The sequence below is a fragment of the Temnothorax curvispinosus genome, unplaced genomic scaffold, assembly GCF_003070985.1.
Source record: "Temnothorax curvispinosus isolate PA1 unplaced genomic scaffold, ASM307098v1 QBEX01002454.1, whole genome shotgun sequence".
Classification (NCBI taxonomy): domain Eukaryota; kingdom Metazoa; phylum Arthropoda; class Insecta; order Hymenoptera; family Formicidae; genus Temnothorax; species Temnothorax curvispinosus.
Window position 1 is genome coordinate 221323 of NW_020212234.1, and position 20614 is coordinate 241936.

General features: G+C 38.7%; 2 protein-coding genes across 4 annotated transcripts in view; both read right to left on the reverse strand.

The window, feature by feature from the left end:
* Nucleotides 1-20614, reverse strand: part of LOC112451711 (cAMP-specific 3',5'-cyclic phosphodiesterase, isoforms N/G) — a 315563-nt gene that overhangs the window by 157625 nt on the left and 137324 nt on the right. Inside the window, exon 1 of one of the 3 annotated variants that reach the window (XM_025011526.1) lies at nt 8099-8188. The exons of the other annotated variants lie outside the window; for them this stretch is intronic. The gene's annotated coding sequence lies outside the window, so the exon portion shown is untranslated. Of the gene's footprint in view, nt 1-8098; nt 8189-20614 lie in introns of those variants that run through there. 3 annotated transcript variants of the gene reach the window in all.
* The window catches only part of LOC112451716, a 17018-nt gene continuing 4675 nt past the window's right edge, over nt 8272-20614 (reverse strand). Inside the window, exon 2 of the mRNA XM_025011538.1 lies at nt 8272-8512. Within this exon, the coding sequence (XP_024867306.1) occupies nt 8441-8512 (72 nt within the window). The 3' untranslated portion in view covers nt 8272-8440. The remainder of the gene's footprint in view (nt 8513-20614) is intronic.

The following is a 20614-nucleotide window of genomic DNA, read 5'->3' on the forward strand; positions in this document are numbered from 1 at the left end:
GCACACGATTTCTCGATCGCGCGCATAACACGAGCGAGCGACAACACGTGTGTCACGCGTGCATTAAGCCAGCAGCAGCCTCGGCACCAACGAGCCGCAATCATCATTAAATTGAACGCATGCAAACGATATAAGGGATTAAAGTTATTAAACATCATCGTTAGAGGCAACCGCGTATTATGGTAATTAATTGGTCGTGCATAATTCAACAAAAAGACGATAGAAGATATAATGAACAAATATCGACATCACGATAATGATTTAAGTAATTTTTTGACCGCAATATATGCAAATGATTGATTTAAATTTGTAAGAATTATATCGTCGCATGAGCGATTTTTTGTATCAATAACAGTAATTGGAAAATATATACAAATTTGCCGCACTAGCAATTCACTACATGTGAATATCTTGATAAAGAAGTTTAAATTGACTAATGACCCACGATATCCTATCAATAATTCATAGTCATATGAAGACAGCGAAGTGACAACGTTAACAATTTGCATTAACGATCGTTATAATGTATGAAAATAAATAGGTGTCGGACGATGCACTGCATGAAAATGCATTTAAATGTTCACGAAAATCGCATTAAACCGCATAATCCTAAAAAGGGTTGTTCTACTTCGTTTCTCCACAATCGGTTTTTATACGGTTGGCTGCACAATTCAAACGCCTCTTCTTAATAAATAATTTAAATTTTAATAGTTTGATACGTAAGATAATTTTACAATGAAACTGTATTAGCGTTTTCATTAAGATTTCCCGCTTCTGTTAATTCTACTCCGCTCTTAGCAAAATTTATTGTTAAATTATTATTACATGGGCGCACATAAAAGACAATTTAATTTTAGCGAACTTAATTTTTAATCGAGATAAAGAGCTCAGTGAGCTCCGTGAGAATTACTCTAATATTTTTTAAACTAAAATAACGATGTAATTTGCGCAAAACTTCCGCGAGCGTGCATTTCTGCTAGGTTGTCGCCTATTGGCGAATGTGCAGACCCGTGCAGCAGCAGCAGCAGCATCAGTAGCAGCAACGGTAGCAGGCAACGGTTCGTATCGATCCCTCAGGACCAGAACTGTACCCTAGTAGCCTCGCATTCTCTTTGCTACAAGGTGGTCAAAATTCGGCTTTGTGTGCAAGAATGTATTTTATTTGAAAAACAGCGAATGCGCGCAGGTGGTTAAAACGTCAGGCTCACGAAATACCTTCATTCATCAAACTCGCGATAAAAAGATTTATTTTCCGGCTCTTTTTTTCCGACCACCTCCGATAAGGACGGATAACAAAATAAAGATTTAAGTAAGCCAATGTCATAAGATTACGAGTTTATCTAATGAAAAGATAACGTCAAAAGTTTCACGTTTTAATCTGAACTTCAAAGTACGTTATGAAGTTAATTTAGCGCAGATTCTGGCGCAAAGTTATCGTTTCATTTTACTTGTCGGATATGATTGAAAGGTAATTACGACTGGAAAAATAGAGAAAAACATCTTCACCGAACAAATTAAATACCGTTACAGATAATGAAAATATATCCAAGTAAAGTGGACCTTGTTTATTCAAGTATGCGTCAGGTTGACAAAATATTTTCATTATCTGACGACTGTTCTCGAGAGATTGATTTCTATCGACAAAGTTCTCGCTTCTCGAGATTCTTGATCGAGATTCTGATAGTTTCCACGTAAATTTCAATATTATGGCATATAACGATGGCATATATAGCGATATTGTTTACAAATTAGGAAACATTTAACTCACTTCGCGTGTAATTTCGCACAACTGTTATTAATACACCGTTATTTAATGAGATAATAAATTACTAACTCGTACGTTACGTTAATGAATGAAGTTTGATATATAAAATTAACGAAAATAGTCTCTTCCACTCATCCATTTTCTTCCCTTTCTCCTTTTCCTTCTCACCTTATAATCTTCTTCCTTAATACTCATTGCACATATTGTACGCGTTCGTTATATATTATTCTATTCTGACGTCGAGAATATTTATGAGTTTACTTTTAGCAACTGATAACAGACGAATGTTAATCTTGGCGCGCATCGTTAATTTCCCTTCGAGAACGAAGAATAGCGCAACTCACAAACTTCTCAGCCGTGAAATGCATGCAACGTCGGCGCATCTCTTTACGTAGCGGTGGGGAAACGAACGTAAATGAAATATATCCACGATAAATCGATGGTATGGCGTTGCAGCGTGAGGAACCGAATATGCGAGATATGCCGCAACCATCAGCTCTCATAAAAAATGTAACAAAATTAATTTTTCATTATGCCTTGTTAAACTACTCTTTCAAAACTATTACTTTACCATCTTGTTTTTTTTTGTAATTTTACGAATTACTCTTTTGCTCTTTTTTTAAATTACAAATAAACAAGATGTAAATGTATTGAGATTAAAGCAGCTTAAACACATTTTTCCCTCCTATATAAAATAGCAGATTAAGATACAATTCCATTGTCAATAATATTTCTTAATGTTTTCTATTTCTAAATATACACGTAAATGCGATGTTCTTTAGCAAACAGAATTCTTCTAAAACAAAAGCAATTCAATTTGCCATGCTCGTATAAGAATGATATGTCGAAAAGTAATTTTTGAAAATTCCTTTTTGTCAGGACTCTCGAAGGAATGCTTCCGATTCCCCTACCACGGCAAGCTTATATTGGTGCTCAAAGAAACGAAAGAGCAAATAGAATGAAGAAGGAGAGGCGAAGGAGAAGTTGGAAACCCGTCACGTTGGACTATAAATAAGAACTTAATAAAACAACACGCGGTGCACTTGACCTGCGGAATACGGCGATTCGAGAACGCGTTGAAACCATATCCGTACACAATACACTTGTAGTGCTTCTGATGTAGTAACGTATACCTATAAAATGATTTGTAGAATGTATCGAACACAATGTGTTGGCAATGAAAATTTAATGTTTAATTACTAAAAATATCAAAAAAGATTAGACAAAATAAATTCAAATATAATGAAACGAAATATTAAATAAGAGAAATAAACGTAAATAAACATTCAAAGATTCAATTGTTATAAAAATATTTTTTAGAATTATTAGATAAATATTTGTAATTTTTAAATTTATTAAATTAAAGTTTAAATATCTAAAATATATTCTTTAGGTTCACCCATCAAATTGATTCTACGTGAAACGTATCTATCCGTTTTGCCATTGAAGCGCGTATCCATTCTGTAACACGATTATTCTGTAACCCTATTAGTCATTACATCACGCATGTAATTACCATTATCGTCGCGTGTGCAATCGATAGACTGCGAGAGTCATAAACGACGTATAATGCTTTGTCGCACATGGCAGGGATAATCGTAATGCTGAGCATAACGTAAAAAAACTTGATATTTCCTCCGAAAAAGTGACCCATTTCCTCTTGCATGCCAACGTCAACCAAGCCGGAGTTTTTGCGCACGTTGACGTTAAGAATATGAGCCGTTCCGACAGAAGGCTTCCGCATTTCTCATGGGAGAGAAACTAAAAGCGCTTTCCTAATCTTTAGCCTCTTATCTCTTCTCGATATAGAAGACTATTTTCAACATGGAGCTAGGCAATATAACAGGGGAAATGCATTTAACGAATATACAGAGTTAATGGGAAATTTATACAACAAGCTTCATATAGCGATTACGCGTGTATTACCTTACACGTGTACATTTAGTATTTAGATATTATGCTAAATTGATATTTTTATACGATATTATGCTCGGCTGCGAAATGCATAATGCACATATAATATCGGAACTAATTAAAAAATATTAATCTTCGTTATCGTAATGGCCCTTCGTTTCGATCAAGCGCCGCTAAAACTGTTTTAATTTATCACCGATATTCGCCATCGATGCCACTTAATATTGCTTTTTATATGCAGCAACAAATTTCGCTTCGAACGCGCAGTGTATTTGGCCTGAGTGACGTAAAATATGAGTGCTATCAGAGGCGGATAAAAATACCGGTTTGAATTGTTACTCACATAACCTTAGTCAAAGAAGTAACACGAGCTCTGGACTCACCTGCAACATAAAATAAAAAATCCTTTTACGTTATGTCACGTAAAATTATTTGAAAAACAGGGTTATTATTTAAAGATATCTTGTATGTATCATAATATGTAAAAAGAAAATTTTATATATATGTCTTTAATAACTTATTATCGTTAAATCGATTGACTTAATAATAATAATAAGTTATTAAAGACTACAATGTGTAAAAGCAGATATTATTTTTAAGCTACGAAATATAATTTTTCGTAAGAAAAATAACAGCAAAATGTAGAAGCGGAAACATCATTCCACTCACACAATCCTTTCGTTTCAATTTTACATCAAAACGTAGCAATATTAATACGAACAGCGTATCGATTTAAGGTCCATTCGTCACAAGAAGTGAGTATGTAGAATAAATAGGAGAAAGAAGTAGAGCAGGAAGTAACGTGCTTCTGCTTTATCCCAAAAACCGATGATATATATCTTCAGGAAATTTAAGTCGTAGACGACATACGACGCACACATCCTCGTGTCATTCGATTTTTGTGGAGAAATCAGGGAGAAATATCGGTACACTATTTACGTTCAAACCTCTTATTTCACGCATTAGTTATTTTTGACTTTTCAACTTTTTGGCAATGGAGAAAAAGGAATAAAACGATAAAACGCGTGAGATGATGAATTACCAATTTATACGCGAGCTGATAAATGATAGATGATAAAAAGATGGATGGTATAAAGTTGTTTTTTTTTGTCGTTCTGTGAATCTTTGACAAAAGACCGGGAAAAACAAAAGAAAATTATGTTTATGTAATGTAATTTTATGATATTTGATCTTGAAGATTAATCTAATAAATATTTCTATTTTCTGTCTTGTAAACTTGTGTTATTTTACTCATTTACCAAAAATTATTTTATCCGCATATGAGAAACGATGTATTGTGCTTACTTTCGATAAAACAAAATTTTTGGAAATTTAAATGCATTAATAAATGTTTTAATTACAAATTCTTTGATTTCAACGAATAATAGACAAGGGGATTTATCAAACAAATAAATATCACATACATAGTTAATTTCTAGTTTTTCTCGTGATATAAGAAGGAAAATAGTCCTAGAAATCAATTCCTCCAATTTTTATCTCTGACGCTTCTCAATGAAAACATTGAACGTCTGGTACGAACGTTATAAAGTATATATGATACGTCATTTATATTATCTTCCGCTACAGACAATGAGAACGATGGAAGAAAACGCGAACGAAAAGGAACGAAGGTGCAAGCTGCATCGCGATCTTTAATAACCGGATTCTCTCCCGGTCGGATCTCCTAGCTCGCGCAGGTGTTGGCGGAAAATGCAATTTGGAGGCATTCACCTCTGGCAAGCTCTGTTTTCCTTTCTTCACACGAGAGAGGATAGATCCCTGCAGCGTAGAAAAAAAAAGAGGATATACAATCTCTTGCGAGACGCAGTTTGCTGCCTTGATAAGACAAGCGCGTTTGTTATAGGACAGAGGAGAATCATGTTGGAATTAAATTATAAGATAATAGTCATTTTCGCATGAGGAAAGCTATACACTTTTCCTGTCCTAACTAGTTTGTCACCGTTATCTCTCAATTTTGCATGTAAGACGCATGCAAAGACGGACTATTAATTTTTCTGTCAGGTACCTCGCGACGTACAAAATGGAAATTGTTAAATAATAATTTCTACATGTACCTACATTGTGTGTAATCATGTAAATCGTGAAAGCAATCCACTACCGCACGAAAGTCGCGCAGGAGTCTAACGCTGCGTGGCGTGCGACCAGGGTATTAATAGTCAATTGTTATCGCTATACGAACGCCTTGTACAAATGTGTCTGATGACGCGACTCACCTTTTGCGGGGCCATTTGCACATGCCATTTACGCGCATTTACGAGCCCACGTATTGTTCTCTGCCTCCCTAAGCCACTGATGTTAGGTATTGTACGTACGTTCTCGCGGCAAAATAACAGTAAAAATTAGAAACCACGTAACGAAGTACCTTTACAGTGTACGGAAACTGCAGTTTTATAACGTACGAAAGTTTCAATGCGCGCATAAAAATCTAAGAAAAACTCGGTGCTATACGTCAAGTAATTAGAAAACCCAAGATAGAGCGCGCACGTCGCGCGTCGCAGAGTATGAGCAGCCAGAAAATACTAGCGCTAGTGGACACAAGTGGATTAATTTAATGAAACCATAGCAGTCTACACGATCGTGCTCCTTCTCTAATGACTATCCGGAAGAAAAACACGGGCGTACTTCCTTCTTATTTTCAGCAAGTATAGTTCGTAATACCTGTATCTTTGGTGTGTTTAAGAGTCTTATAAAACGGCACCGCTTGGCGATGACAGGAAAGAAAAGATAAAAGAATTTTCTTCCTTCTCTGAAAAAGGAAGATCTTAATAGGGTCAACAGAAAAAGATTTTCTCCGTATTACCGTATACCGTTTAAGTTTTTAATTTAAACATAATCAAGCGTAAAGAATGACCCGTTAAAAATCTTGATTTTACGCTTTTCTGTTGAATAAATTTAATTTGATAATATTAATTTAAAGTTAATGTATGCAACGGGACATAGTTTGCGTATTTCAATGACGCGCGTAACTTTCCGCCGGTCAACTTTGCGTTTTAGTAAAAACAAAATACGGAGAAATTAATATGCAAATATCTTTGTGTAGAATGCGGGAAAAAATTAAATGAACACACAGCAGCAATGAAACCAATTAGTGGATAATGACGCGCGTTCGCCATCATTCTCGATGCATTTTACACAAATCTTCGTTAACGGCAACACGGAATATTTATGCAATAATCAATTGCAAATAAAATTTTGCAATTGTGTTTACGCGCAGAATGAATTAGGTAAGACGCGAGCAAACTATTCAATTACTACCAGAATTCAAAGGTTGAGGAGCTGCTTAGCGTGGAAACTTTACATCAGATGTTAACCTAAACGAGAATTAAAAGGAGAGCACCAGTCATGAGAAAGTCTATCATTTAATTTTGACTCTATTTAAAACGACGCGGCTATTCTCGCGCGAACTTCTCGAAATTGTAGCGACACCCCAGTCTGAAACCGCCGCTGTACGTACAATTATCCCAAATTAAAGATCCCGAGGGAACCAAAATACCTACTAGTTAGATCCAAATAGCCAAAACTTGATCACTATGCTTGCGCATGTATTTTCTGTGGAGACAAGTTTAAATTATATGTTTGGCGTACGTTGATTAAATTTAGTTTTTATTCAAAAGTTAATCATAAAAAACTGATTTTTTAAACAATATTTCCACTTTTTTCGCAAAAACATTATGTTTTAAAAAGTTTTTATTAGACGCACAATAATAAATTGTTCGTTTACACGTTAAAAAAAAGAAGAGTAGAAAAAGGACCTTCCAAAAGGACTTTCCTTGTAAAAGGTTTTCTCTTTTCTTCTGCTGTTTCTCATAAATTATTATTAAGAACTAAGAGATGAAGTAACAGCTTTAATTTCTAAAACTGGAAACCTTTTCTTCTTTCTCTTCAGTTATAAACAATTTATAACAGTTTATAATTTATACGTCTTGTACAGATAATTAGCACGTGTAACAGTTAGCTTAGTGAATAACAGTTATCGTAAGATATCTACTATCTAATACTTCTTGGTATTGAATCGTAACGACATACATTGTTCAAACAATCTATATACATTTGATTACGATACATAGAACTGTCGTATTTGCATAATGGGCGTATCACTATCTGCAGCACACCTTATTGGATCTAATTTAGATTCGACGAGCGAGAGTATCCGCAAGATACATCAGCTCGCCGGAGTGAGCTCGACGGAGGAGTTAACGCTGGAACATTTCAGAGTGTATAAAACAAATTCGGCACGGTGCACATGAGAGACGAACGTGCGCGAATAAACCCGGAATCCGAGCTCGCATGTGGTCGCATGGGACGCATGTTAAGTGGTTAATTAATAATTTCCCTCCGTACAGTTTCCCTAACAAACTCCCGCTATCCCGGATGGCGTCCGGATTTATGTATACTCACCCGCAAATCCAAGAATGTCGTCTCCTCGGCACGTTGCTCGGCGGAACTAGCAATAGGGGGACGGTGCCCTTCGTCGCGCCGCCACCGCCGCCGCCGAGACCACCGCCGCCGGGACCACCGCCGTCGCCGTCGCCGTCCACCGGAAGCCGGAGCTCCGGTACCTGGAGACTGCTCATTCTCGGCACACTCCACTCCCGGTCGTAGCCGGTCACGTCACCAGAACGCGTCGTCGCGACCGATGTCTTTGCGTATCACTCGCCGGCCGGACATCACCGATCCTCGCGCTTCTGACGAGCTCCGAGCGGATTCTTGACGACGCGATTTCACGCACACTTAGACATTTCATGCGGACGCGTCCGCCTTGGTCAGAGCGTCATTTTTCAGGATCTGCACGCGCGACCGCGACATCCTCTCCTATCCTCCGGCGATACGAAAGCTTGGCATATTACGTATCGAGATAGTGAAGCTTGCGCATATGCCAAGTTGCGACCGAACAACTTCCACAACTTATCTACAAAACATTGGCTGCGTTCAGCGGAAAGAGCAACTCAGTGAGCACTCAGTGATTCTTTAATATGATTGGTTCTTGCTTTCGGTTCTAAGTGTAGAAACCAATCGTAATAAAGAATCATTGAACGCTTACTAAGCTGTCTTTTCCGCTGAACACATCCAATGCGCGTCGCACTATAGTCGCGTTACGCTTTCAAAAACTCGAGAATAATCATAGCCGAGGTAGTCAAATAATCGGCGAAACGATTATCTAATGAAGCCGTCAAGCGCGTTAAAGATTTCTCTAACTATTAGAATTTATCATTCACCGATATTCATTACTAGATCAGATTTCCTCCGCTAACTGCCATTTTTTTTTATTGGTAATAAGACGTCAGAACCAGCCTTGAGAAACGTTACGTAATCCAATTACACGTGAGGATTGAAGGACTCCGTTGGTCAGAAATGCAGGCACGAACGCCTTCGCATGTAAGGATCGTAAATATGTCATCCTTCATTCGTGTTAATAACTCGATCTCGCTGATATACGATCGTACGGTTCGTCGTACGCCAGACGTAACGTGTCCGTTCCACGATTACGAATAAAGATGACAAGTGTTTCAACGGCAGGCAATTCTTTCCGCGCGCGGCGCTTTGTCAGACCATACCGCCTGTCATCAATATGCCGATGTTGTATCGCTTTTATCGAGCATTTCCAACGATTATGGCGAGGTGCTGAATGAAATCGCAGTCTGTGACGCCGGGGAGCCTTTTGTTACATCTGTAAACGGTGCTTTTGAAAGCGCGAAAACTCGCGCTCGCGCGTCCATTGAACAACAGTGAAACGCGCGTTGCGGTAAGCAATGCACCACACAGCGCAGATGAGCTGCGCTCTCGCGCGTCAACGCGACAAAGCGCCCGCGGGTCACTCGTTACGTTCTCAAAGAGAATCATTTCGGAGAGCTCGTCTCGCGCACGCGATAGATTCGTTTGCCAGTGAATGGCGCATAGTGGCGTTTGTAATGATTATCGCTCGGCTAATTTGACGCGTGGGGCGCGAAGAGAGGAATTCATTAATATGCACTGTGCAACACAAGAGCGCGTGAACGCGACGGCCGACGTTGCACAGTGGTCCACAGTCGCCGCTATTAATTTGTCGTTCGTTCACAAAAATGACATCGTCGTGTTTTTATAAACGAAAAGCGAGGTTCGACAAGCGCGGAGATTCAATGCGTCATTTTTAAATTGTCGATTTTAATTCAGGCCGTTTCTAAGGAAATATAATATCCGGCATGGAAAAGCGTTAAGCTCAACATCCAATCTACAAAAGTCTATGTAATCGAGAAAGGAAAGCTAAGATGAAGGGAAATATCGTTGCAAAAAGGAAACGCTGCCGCGGCATTCCCCAGCCGTATCTCGACACCGGCGTGGAATATTTGAAATTCAAATGACAAAAAACGGAAACGCGCTACCAAAACTTTATGTCCCGCAATATAAAAGCGTAGAAATTCGCGTCGCACTTTGTTGCGATATCGCGATACGCCGCAACGATTTCTGTCACATTTGTATGAGCAATACTATCCGCATGGTAGCCGTCACAGTTTATCTCGATTCAACAAAGTTGAATAACGCGGAGTTTTGTCTGTCACTTTGATGTAGGGTATCCCAGAATAAAACGATCTAATCAAGTTTTAACGACAGATTCTTCCACGGGCGCTTTATATCAATCCAAGGCCAAGTATCATTATCCGCGGCGGCTTCTGTTTGTCTTTTATTTTAACTCTGTTTGCATTTCTCCTAGTGAACGATAGAGTATCTCCTCAAATGAGACAGCTAGAAATTTATCGGCGGATATCGGTCTGCCGAGGCAAATCCCCGAGGGATGAATCGGTGTGTTCTTCGGTTCGCAATTGGCGGCCTGTTAACTAGAAAAATTTATTGGCGGACCCCGAAGGGAGGATCCGCGGTAACAATCGCATCGTGCACGTGGAAGGATTCCGCATGTTCGATCGCGAAACACCGTCGCGTCGACGTGAACGTTCATCAAAGTTACATCGAGGGCTTAATGGACAAGCTCGAGGTCGATTGTAACACAACATAGAATTTTATCTCAACAGAATTTTTTATCCGTTCGCACGTAATCACATCACGCTTCTGGATATTCCGTGGGAAAAATTTACATCGCATTATGTCGAAGAATTCTTAACTTCGTTGAATTTTAATGTAAAATTAAATTTTGAGGATACCAAAAGAAAAATTGAAGGATAAAGTATTGCGGCGGCTTTCGTATGAAACTTTTGCCGATGGAAAGTCAACTTTGAAATCTCCCGACGCCGACGGTATAGCAATCCTCAACCTGAACGTTCACCTGGACTTGGGATTATCGATCCTAAGGATTTCGAGTAAATGACAATTTCATCAATCGCGAATTACGATCGTAATAACATACATTTCGCGCAGTAAGGCGCGATATTGTGAGAAAAATGCGGAGGTGAAACACGGGGGGGAACTGCCGCGTAATGTCGAAGGTAACGAAGAAGGGAGAGAAAAACTGCCTCGAGTGTTTATTGCGCGGGCTTGTACGCGGGAGGCCACGTGTAACCCGGCGGAAATAGCGTCGGCATGTAAGTCGAGTATAATAGCGGCATTAAAGCGGAATTACTTCGATGAAGGTCGAAATATAATGTGGGTTTAATGTATCGTTAAACCAGCACGCTACACCCATCTTTTTAATCGTGTTGCAACGTATTGTTTTTAAAATAATAGCAACGAGATAATAACACCTCGATGAGGCGTTGCGAGACGATGCTGCGAGAACGCGCAGATATCCGTAACTCCGTGTGCAGGAGTCGCAACTACAAGACAACGCGACGCGACGCGACGCGCGACCGAGACTCGTGGGGATTGTTCTACTACCGCACGTGATACACCTCTGCGTTTGCGGGCCAACAAATATTAATTAAACAGAACGAACGAAGAACACCGTGTCGCTAACCTAAGACAAACAGCGGCGCTGTCATCAGAAACGCTGTACACACAAAGGATAGGCACACCGTAATAGCAATGACATCTTAATTAAACGACTGCTTAACAGAAACACGAGACCGTATAATATTTGCAATCTATAGAGATTTGGTGCAATCGTAATTTAATTTTTGCCAACGATGTCGCTGCATAAAATTAAAGAGCGTACGCTTGACTTGCAAAACAGCTATGCATTGTTAAATTCGTAGTGTCAAATTATACTCAATTTGAGTCATTTTTAACCATTGCCATAGGTCGTCACTGCTCCTACCCAATATGTCGTTAATTTAACTAAACAAGTGAAGTTAAATAATACTATTTTGTGTTAAAATAATCAATTTCGACACACATGGTAGTTGAAAATAATAAAATGTTATTTCATTTAAGTACTGATTTAAATTTCATCCATTAATATTTAACAGTGTGTGTGAGGCAACAAAACAACGAGATAACGCTATAATAATAACTTTTATCTTGACATTTCAGCTAGAAAAGATCGACTCCAAACTGTTCGAAAAAGTGTTTCTTTAAAATTAAGGTAGTTCTAGGACTCCGATCGCTAAAGAATAATGTATCTCGCACAAGTGTAATAAGACAGTATTGCCTTATTGAGATACCGTGAGACGATATATATACGTGATGACACCTCTTACTCACACACGGACACATGCACGTACATAGCTGCCGTAACCGATAATGCTGTAATTTGAATTGTAAAATGCGCTCTTACATATACACGAATATACTCAACACTGTTCCAAGTGCGCAGTTTATAAATGCGGACCTGCCCCCCACAGGAAATGCCCGTAATATACATATTCGTCATCGTGTGTGAGCGATTTCGACCAATCATCGCACGACGGAAGCGATCGCTCCTAATCGAAGGAACGCCGTTTTTCTCGATAATACGATGTTTACGCGCTTGTTATATCCTCCTTACAGTGAAAGCGTTTCGTGCACGTGAGTGAATCACGTGCCGCGGGAGAACGTTGGATGAATATGTCTTCGGCTGAAAGGCAGATTGCGCACGGAGAGTATGCACAGCGAATCGCGGATTCATATCACCGGTAGAAATAAACATAGTTTATATACATGACTGGCGATGAGACGGGAGGATGAGGATCTCGCTTTTACGAGCGAGAGAACGACGGTGTAAATGGAGCAATGAACTCTCTGTATCACGCTAAAAGCTACTCTAACGATCGCATTTAGACCACTCCGGAATATTGTTCGACGAGCTCCTGCAATCCACTCGCGACACCGACAAACATCCGCCCACTGTCAATAACGAAATTAATAAATGTATCAATGGATAATTATCGATCGCAATAATTATCATTACATAATCAAGAGAGATCCCGGGTAAAATACCGCAAACACGCGTGGGCCTGATCAAATAATGCGACCGAGACGAAACATAAATCGAGGAACGGGAAAATAATAATTACGAAATCGGCTCGCGTACGCGAATCGTTTGACCTTCACTTTTACAGCGCAAAACTTCTTGGCTTGTTTTCGACGCGACGACGGCACGCACGAACATATACAAGCGTATGGTTACCAAACAGAAATATACTCGGCGGTAAAGCACTTGCCATGAATAAGACGAGAAACTGATGAATATTCCGCTGAGATCCAATCTCAGAGTTGTGCCTACGTCACACGAGTGAGTTTAATCTCAAGCGAGTACAAAAAAAATGTCACTTGGAGAACGGTAACTGATGGTTCGTCGGTTAATTCTTTTCTACAAACTATAATACGTTTGATTGATAAACTGAGCACAATAGGTGATCCAATATGTACTAATAAAACTAATGCCCAATATATATAATTACATATTAGTATTAATAAAATCTGTACAAATAGAAACAATATGTTTGTATTATAAATAAATACTCAAAGAACAAAGTGGAAATAAAAATTGGAGTTATGGTGAAGTCATTCATCTTCACATGGAACGGCTAGAAAGTAATCTAACTAATACGAGAAGAAAAGTCGACAAGAATTTTGCGCTTTGTCACTGTATAATAAAAGTGGTAGAAGTTTAGCGATCTGTCGTCTAAAGCGGACACTCTGTTCTTATAACATAAACGTCGGGGAGAAGTTATATATAAAGATGGCCATATAAAAGTAGATCGGACAGTCTCGCATTACGATGGTCGTTATACTAAGCGCGCGATTCCGGCTTTCATTATGTCGAATGAGTATTAAAAACACTGAACAGAAACGCTTCTTATAACATCAAAGTTATCGAGTATCCGTCATTTCTTTCCGCGGTACATATTCATTTAGAAATTTAACATGCTTTCTTATCCTCTTGCAGCAAGTTTTTACAATTATTTTTACTTCCCACGCTCTTTAAAATCTTCATTAAGATCGGAGAGGCGTAACTTGAGGAAGATCTGCGGATTTCTCTTAGTAAAAATAAGCTTGAAAACCTTCTTTAAGCTCCAAAACTTTTTGTTTACATTAGCCATTATTTTATACAGCACGCTTACTATCTACATCACTACGCTATTGTGTTCAATAAATTAATTATAATAAATTTATGCACGAATTATAAAGAAAATATGCATCGCATAATCCCTAGCTCCTTGCCTTGACACTTTGACTTGACACTTTAGATAAATTCTTCGTAAATTCCTTCTTGGAGTATCACACCTCTATACAAAAAGAAGCTCCCTTTTTTTCGACAGGAAGGTCAGTTTCTTTGATATAAGTCTATGTCAACAACGGCAGTAATCAGGTGGGCTTGGCGCTTTAAAGGACCGTATATATTCTCGAGATCGAAGCGAAGGTGTATCTATTCATTCCCCGACACCGTTTCCTTGAAATGCTGGCCTTACAGAAGGAAGAAAGTGCCGACGTCTAACGGCGGAAGCAATCGATAACAGTTTCGTACTCTTTTGAAATGTCACGCGCGCGTTACGAAGCCTTTTATTAATTACAAATAAGAACAAGGATCGATAGGTAATTGATGGCGTCTCGCAAGAATGAAAGGACGCAATTAACATTCGCGACCTCTCTATTCATACGAATATATATATATACTCGTTAGCGTCGTATAATGATGAAGCTATCTGATAAAAAATACATGTCCACATATGTAACATTCCGCTCGCATCGGTTAAGTGACTGACAGCTCTATTATACAAGCGCATACAATACGATAATCACATATCTAAGTGGCGCGATCGGAGGCGTAGCTCACCGCCAAACGCATTTCTCACATTCCGCGCACGGGACTGGAATTCGCGGAATCTCGATTAGCCGATCGTCCGACATAGAAATAAATATCGGTATACATAAGCGAGATATATGTATACCTCTATGTGCGCGATCGACACCTCTTCGATATTCAGCTTCGATAACACGATAGCTATTTCAACTGTAGCGGCTCTTGTTGACCAACTTGCGGGACCGATCGGAGAACAGCCTTTCTCCGTCTCTAGAACTCTTCAACTTCCATCTGCTACACTCGAGAATCACTTCGTGACTTGTGCTAAAAATCTTTTCAGAAGTAACATCGAAAGAAAAAGAGACAGAGAGAGAGAGAGAGAGAGAGAGAGAGAGAGAGAGAGAGAGAGAGAGAAAGAGCTGTCGCTGAGAGATGATCGAGTCGTCTTGACTGTAGAATAAATAAAATCGAAAAGTCGAATACAACTATAATAATATATAACGCCGAATCGAAATAATAGTTTACTAAATTTGGATCCTACACTGGGTGCATAAACCCAGCAATACCAAGTTCCGTTTTCCAAGCGTAACAATAGAGAAATTGAGATATGCCCGGTTAATACCGTGATAAAATTTGAGCTAGATGCATAATAAGTAAGCTATTGATGCGCGTCGAACAAGCGGACAATCAATATATTTTCCTCTCACTTCCTTCTTAATCGTTTACTATCAACTCGTTGTTACCGCTCTATACGTCATTACACCTCTACCGATTGGCAATTACGTTGTATTGCTAATTAATCCTTTGGGATTAATGTCACATTACGATTGCCACTACCAGAGCTCGCGCAACTCCAACTCAGCGAGTGTTCTAATTACCCGGTTGAAACCATCCAATTTCCAATTATCCTGTTAGTAACTTAACGACAACGCGAATATAGACGCGGAACCGGAAACGCGATATGCGTATGTGATAACTAACTCGAAGTTGAATTTCCCGTTGCAGCGCTACGCAAACATTACACGCGCGTGGAACTAACATGTAAATCTGGAAATATTTGATGTTTTCGTATAAGTTTTAAATAAAATCACTCTCAGTTATTATTAAGAAACATTTTGAAAATTATCCTGCATCACAGTAGATTTCTTTTTCCGTTTGTATTTTTAAGTCAGACAAAAAATTCGTGACGCAATTGTTCATTCTTAGGAAGATACCACCGTTTTCTCTCTATCTTTCTTTTCTTTCTTTACAGATCCTTTACAGATACTTTTATTTCTTATCACTAGGTAATCTGATTCCTCAGGCAGCAATTTGACGCAAGTTTGTGCGTCCGTCGTTGTAATGATCGTTGGCGGAACTCTGTAATCCGAGTTGTATTCGCCCACACGCACCAAAATTATACTTCCGTAACAAGCTCGTTTCTCCTAGATGAAGCTGGACATCGGAGGCAATACCAATCTCGACGCAATATCTCATGTAGATTGACTAACGTAACAAATAGATTTTCCACGGGAGATCTAAAGGATTAATTGTCGCGGTTTAACGAGCTATAACTCTTCGGGAATCCGCGGTTTCCAAAATTTCAAGACTTTGATTGATGTTGCTATCTCGTATCTCTCTGAGAGAACTCGTGAGTCTCGTGAGACGCTATCAACCGCGTTGCGATCGACGATATGGTACAGAATGCATAATGGAACGGGCTCGGTCGATGTTCCGTGAAGGATTGTACCGAATACGAAACGAGTTCTGGACAGGTTATCTCTCAGGTACTGGCTTAAAAGTACCGAGCAACGCGAGAGTGTATCTTTAATCTGCCTGCGAGCTTGTTCCACGAGCAACGATGAGAAACGACCGTAAAGCCAGATCGAAAAGCAAGCAGGACGGGCAGTCAGCAACGCCAAAGTTACAGCGGGTAAACAGATTATGAAATAAACCACGATGCAAACGATTGCAAAAGTACGAGAAAGCTAAAACGACATTTAATCCGCGAATAATACAAAATACAAACGAATAAACCATTTTCTTTAAGTTACGATGTAAAGCTGTGCTCCTGTGTGTTGAAAAACTGAGGACGACGTGAGATTGACGAGCGGGTTGAGGTACGCGTTGTGAATTGCAACAATTTTCCCGCTACAGCGGAGCGCGGCGAGTGATTTATTAAGACGCCATCACATCGTATATAATCGTGATATAAAGAATCCATCTTATCGATATTGAACTTCTCGCCGAGCGGCGCGCTGCAAACTATACACGCAAAAAAGGGGTGTCCCGCAGGAGAAAAAAAAGGGGTTTACAGCCGCATGACGCCCCGTTCCAATTTTTCCGCACGACAAAGCGATTATGTGTTGCGCCGCGTGCCAACGACGGACGCCTGCTAACCGCGCCTTTACATTCTCGTCCTACGGGGCTATCGATCATATCTTTTTTTACCCTCGAAAAAATTGAAGATCGAAATACGTGGGCGCGTACGAGCCGTCGTCGTCGGCATTCCAAGATCGCAAAATAACAACGCGATAGAGAAAGCGTAATATGCAAGTATGCATCGGCGCATATCTTTCGTAATTCAGTCGGTATTATTTGATTTCGTAATGGAAACCAATAATTTCTGGACGAATCACTGTGCGCTTATGCGGAAGAGTTTACAAAATCCACTACGCTGTTTATACAGTACTCGTTTACTCGTTGTTCGGATAAAACGGCGTGACGTTTGTTTGAACGGAAAACTGCCAGCCTCGGATGCCGAACGGATGCCGCGAGAGATTCGTTTTCCAGTAACCGCGATAACTACGCCGCATATCAATTTAGAATTTTGATGTCGTCCAAAATTCGATGCACGGAACGGATTTGAGGCTGAACACGCCCGAATGCGTCCACCACTTCGGCGCAAATTAGCATGATTGATTGCAGTCAACTAGGGAATAACAGTTTGACTAAAAGTACATGCGTCGTGCGTCCAATTTGGACCAAACTTCATGCGATAAAAATGTCTTCTCTTGCATTTAAATCGTTGCTAACAAAGTTAATTAATCAAAACTGCTTACAATATTTCGCGAATTTGCTTTTACAAGTGTTGTTACGTACGATTTTCTTCGATTAAAAACGGCAGATGTGTCGTATAAAACATATTGCAAAACGTTATGCGATAGACTTTGTCATGTCAAACCTAATTACGTGTCTCTAAACAAGAAGCATAACGTAGTATTTTAATGTAATCTGTCATGATCTGAATAATTACGGACAATCCTTAGACTAGCATTTATATTCCAATTATCGAGAAGCAGTGATCGCTTCATCACTGTGATTAAATCAAATTGTTTACGAAACCATCACTACCGAGATATTTCCAGTTACTTAACAACTGTAATTTTATGCACATTATTTCCCATCCTTGTGATGTTTTGCGACAATTTAAAATGTACGCGAGGATTTATCGCATAAGAAAATCTAACGATCCGTAATGTATATGAATATAGGATAGTTTTTATCAAGGTAAACGAGAAAAAACTGTATAAATACTAGTTACATGCCGTAATTATTCATAATTGTTTGCGTATTTTCCGTAAGAGGTAATGAATATTTCAATATTCTGTAAGACTCATTATAATACAATGTTTTGACGAGCAAACGCGTGCGGTTACTCGTGAATAAACAGTTACATAAACCAGAGCTGTACGAGCTATCTTTTTCATTAAAAAAATTAAAAATAAATTAAAAATAAATTCCTATATTATATAAAATAACATAACTTTATATAAAGTTAAAAATATCGAATGAGCGGATCGATCTAATCGACTGTGCGTCGAATCTTTAGAGTTTAATTTGCCAAGCGATGCTTTAGCGATATTAATTTCTTCAATAACACTGCTAATAAATTGGCGTAGTAAATTCTTACTACATTTTTTACTATTTTTACTACACCGACGTAAGCTAAAGTGAATACGGCAAATATATTAGAGAATTATTTCGGAGTAAACGTTCCTTCCGAGCAAAAACCGCGATGTACCGCGGAATGGGAGATAAAAATGCATTAAAGAGCGGACACGAGTTCGACCATATTAAAAGATATATTTTGACAGAAAAGCAATTGTCACAATATCCTTGTTTCGCGCTAAAATACAGAATTTGTCGAAAATGTCGCTTCGTCCATTTCATCAACGAGAACACGGAGGTGCACCGCGTGAGAATTATGGAAACGCATAACGATGTACCTTTCTCTCTTTCTCTCTCTCTCTCCTTCAATAATGCCAGATATTATTTATATAATGCATCGCTGACATACACACGCAACATGCAGAACGCATATACGTTGTCGCGAATTCGTTCAGTCGACTATACTCGTAAATCGCAACATCCACGACGAGTCATATGTCATTCCGTGTGTTGTATCGGTGAACCGCATGTCACTACAAGCACTTAGCTATCGATCAAGCGATTATACGATATCACACAGCTTTGAAACTTTCCGATTTATCCGATACATTTTTAAAGCTATATGCAATATACATTAATTTTGAAAAATATGTGAGATATGTTATTATGCATTCTATATTATTATTGAAAGATGAGTATTTTCTTGATTAGTTTTCCTTTTTCGATCAAAGCCTTAATCGTTTGGTCGGTAGATTTGTCACTAAAAGCAAAATGAAAACGCTTTTTGTCCACTCTCGCGGAGCTTTCCTGAAATTCGGAAACGGACTGGAATCACGTACAACTTTTATCGACCATGCTTCACGAGAAAAATCTCTATCACTTTTCCGCGTTGCCGCGTTGTAATGATTTCTCCGTTGATCGAAAAAACGGAATTTTTCATAAGAAAGAAAACTCTTTTGCGGAATCGTTGTGGAAAAACTAATTATCTTCCTCGTAGAAGAAGATTATGCCATTTTCGAAGTGTGCAATAGTTACAAGTATACATAGCAACAATTAACATTATATTTTACTTGCAATAATTTTCATAAAAACAAAAACTTAATGATAAATAAAAATTTGTATATCGACAACAATCAATTTAAAGAAAAAGTTTAGCTGGCTTAAATATTATCTATTATCAAGGTTGTGCAAAATCAAGGAAATGTATTTCGATAACGTAAACCTTAATAAATCTTGTTTACCTAAAGAGATATAACTATTAGCAAATAACCGCACGACAGCTTGATGTAAGATGTATGTGCCAGTACCAGTCTTTAGCATGGAGATTCGAGGTAGAGTGCACGTTTCAAAGCAAGGGAATATATATCCGGTTTCTCTCGAAAGGCACGCGATATCAATCTTGTCCCGAAACGAATCCACCAAACTCGCGTTACAGTATAACTTCATCATCGAATTTCAAAGCTAGACCACAAACGCTCAATAGCATGCCTGTATAATTATTATGAAGTCGTTATTAGCGCGCGCAGCTGTCACCAAATCGGCATTAATGCATATAACCGAAAAGTAGAAAGCCACATATCAGCTAAAGCAATATTCAAAATCAAACAATACTTTGATATACAATAAAAAAATTTGTCAAATAATTTTTTTAAATAATTTATTTATATAAGACACAGAACTAAATTCAATGTTTAATGCTTTCGATCGCAGATGTACAAGTCGAGTGCGAAAGAGCGACTGAGTGAAAACGTTAAAGCAAATAAGAGGAAATTATGTGGGTCGCACAAAAAACAATGTAATATGAACCATCCAATAACTCTATGTCATTATTTGCATTAATCCTATTCTTTTGTTCTTTAATGTGTATCATCTTTGAGATGAGCTTTTTGTGAAAATTGAGTTCTGTAACTAAAATTTTTGCATTGTCCCAATCAAAAGAATGGTTTAGCTCTTTT